General features: G+C 45.0%; 1 protein-coding gene across 1 annotated transcript in view; it reads right to left on the bottom strand.

The window, feature by feature from the left end:
- The window catches only part of LOC106808059, a 15,803-nt gene that overhangs the window by 4,882 nt on the left and 7,986 nt on the right, over positions 1–2,935 (bottom strand). The window contains exons 7-8 of the mRNA XM_014810617.1: positions 978–1,054; positions 346–488 (exon numbers count right to left, since the gene is read on the bottom strand). Coding sequence (XP_014666103.1) covers positions 346–488; positions 978–1,054 — 220 coding nt within the window. The remainder of the gene's footprint in view (positions 1–345; positions 489–977; positions 1,055–2,935) is intronic.

Here is a 2,935-nt window from a genome sequence, read left to right as displayed (position 1 = left end):
GCGATGAGAGACGAGAGAGAGATGTGTTATATATATGGTAACGTACTCCTCGTAGCGCGGGAAGACGAGACGAGAGAGAGAGAGTGTGTTATATATATACCTGTCGCGGCTGGGTAAGCGTCGTTCCTGGTGGAGGAGGAGGAGAGAGAGAGACAAAGGAGAGAGATCGTGTTATAGTATAGGTAACGTCTCGTGTAGCGGGAGAGAGGGGAGAGAGAGAGGAAGACAGAGAAGAGGAGGAGAGATGTGAGACGAGAGAAGAGAGAGAGAGAGAGAGAGAGAAAGGACGAGGGCAGGGGAGAGAGGGATGGATGGTGAGAGAGGGGGAGGGGGGGTTGGACTTACCTGCATCAACTGTTTGGTTTTTTGAGCATTCATTTTGACTGGTGCTATACACAGATCCCTTGACCGCAGGTCATTCATATCCAGACCCTGCTGCTGTTCTCCCATCTGCTCTGGTGATGAGACGTTACTGGACAGCTGTGAGTCTGCAGCATCAGTGAAGCACGCATTAGATTATTTCATCTTTATTGCATTTAATTCAAATACGAATACAAGTCTTTCTCATGGATGAAAAGTCTGATAAATGCAAAGAAAAAATCGGATAAATGCATTGCAGATTCGCTGCAATTCCATTCAAACGTACAGAGCGGAAATGTAAACTACTAACACGCTACAAATAAATGTTGTATAGTCGGGGAGATGCTGCATTTGATCGGTGCAAACGTTTCAAACTGTATGAGTACGAGCTCAGTTATTTTAGCCAGAACGAAATAGCCAGCATGTGAGGAGTATGTAGTTATCACCATGCCTATTCATACAACTGATATACACTGAAGAACATCTTCGAGGCCAAAATTTGAGGTACAATTTTGACAAATTATACTAAATTTCAGACATCGTCTCTACGTACCAATGAAAACCCAAAATTAAGATCTTGATTAGCTTAATTGTAATAGCTTGATTAGACCTATTACCTTCACCATCGTGGTCACATTCTCCATCCATACTCCTACTATCAGCACTGTACTCTGTTGGCTTACTTGAGAAGTATCTGCAAATAATCAATGGAAAATTCATATTGCAAATTCACATTTTTAAACCTTTAAAAGTAGGCATTCAAAAGTGTTACCATTGCATAAGAAAAGCAGCACACTTTAGATTCTTTTTATTAACGGCTGACGTCACAACGTAATATATCATCCTTTTTTTATCGCATGAATGCCCCCTTTTTTAATGTAATTTGAATTAATTCACCTATTCTAACATATTTAAATGTTTTATATTATTTACCATTTCATACATTTAAAAATGCACAACCCCCCAATTTCAGCGTTAATTGCATATTGTAAACATCAGCGGAATCTTCGTCGGGCGCAGCTAGATGGCGCCGCGTCTCACACGCTCCCTTGACCCGTGTCTATCTTGCACCCGTGCGCGTCTCGGACACTCGCACATGTCTCACACGTCTCCGCATCTCGCATCTCACACCTCTCCGCATCTCGCATCTCACACCTCTCCGCATCTCGCATCTCACACGAGGCGAGCGAGAGCGAGAGCGAAGAGCGAGAAAGGCGAGAGGGAGAAGGGAGAGGGAGAAGGAGAGGGAGAGGGAGAGAGGAGAGGTGAGAGGGAGAGAGAGAGAGAGAGAGAGAGCGAGAGAGAAAGAGAAGAGGAGAGGGAGAGGGAGGACGAGAGAGAGAGGAGAGAGAGGGGAGAGGAGAGAGAGAAGAACTCATCACACCGTGGCAGGCAAGGTGTGAGACGTACCCAGGTGTGAGACGCGCGCGGGGTGTGTGTGAGACGCAGGTGAGAGAGAGAGAGAGAGTCATTACATCCGCAGTGGCAGGTGTGAGATGTATCCAGGTGTGAGATGTATCCAGGTGTTGGATGTAGCCTATTTGGGAGAATGTATTACCAGGTGCTGAGATGTACTATTTTAGATGTATGCCAGGTGTGAGAATGTACCCAGGTGTGAGATGTATCCAGGGTGAGATGTACCGCGGCATGTGGAGATGTATGCCAGGTTGAGACTGTACTAGGTGTGAGATGTATCCAGGTGTGAGATGTATGCTATTTGTGAGAATGTATCGCAGGTGTGAGATGTACCCAGGTGGTGAGATGTATCCAGTGTGAGATGTATCCAGGTGTGAGATGTAGCGCTAGGTGTGAGATGTATCCAGGTGGTGAGCATATACGCTAGGTGTGAGATGTACTTATTTGTGAGATGTATCGCAGGTGTGAGATGTACCTATTTGTGAGATGTATGCCAGGTGTGAGATGTACTAGGTGTGAGATGTATCCAGGTGTGAGATGTATCTATTTGTGGAGATGTAATCCAGGTGTGAGATGTACCTATTTGTGAGATGTAGCCCAGGTGTGAAATGTATCCGCAGGTGTGAGATTACTAGGTGTAGAGATGCTATCCAGGTGTGAGATATACGCGTAGGTGTGAGATGTACGCTATTTGTGAGATGTATCCAGGTGTGAGATGTACCCTAATTTGTGAGAGTACCCAGGTGTGAGAGTATCCAGGTGTGAAGTATGTATGCAGGTGTGGAATATACGTAGAATGTGAGATGTCCTAGGTGGTGAAGATGTAATCCAGGTAGTGAGATATAACCTAATTTGTGAGATGTATCCAGGTGTGAGATATACCTATTGAGTTTGTGAGATGTACCAGGTGTGAGATGTACCCAGGTTGTGAGATGTACCAGGTGTGAGATGTACCTAATTTGTGAGATGTAGTCCCAGGTGTGAAGATGTACCATAATTTGTGAGATGTATCCAGGTGGTGCAGATGTACCTATTGTGAGATGTAACCAGGGTGTGAGATGTATCCCAGGTGTGAGATGTACCATAGTGTGGTGAGATGGTTATCACAGGTGTTGAGAAATATACCTAGGTGTGAGATGGATACGCTAAGTGTGGAATG

Source organism: Priapulus caudatus, unplaced genomic scaffold (genome assembly GCF_000485595.1).
Source record: "Priapulus caudatus unplaced genomic scaffold, Priapulus_caudatus-5.0.1 Scaffold251, whole genome shotgun sequence".
In the NCBI taxonomy this organism is placed as follows: Eukaryota; Metazoa; Priapulida; class Priapulimorpha; order Priapulimorphida; family Priapulidae; genus Priapulus; species Priapulus caudatus.
This window is presented reverse-complemented; position numbering and strand designations above follow the sequence as displayed.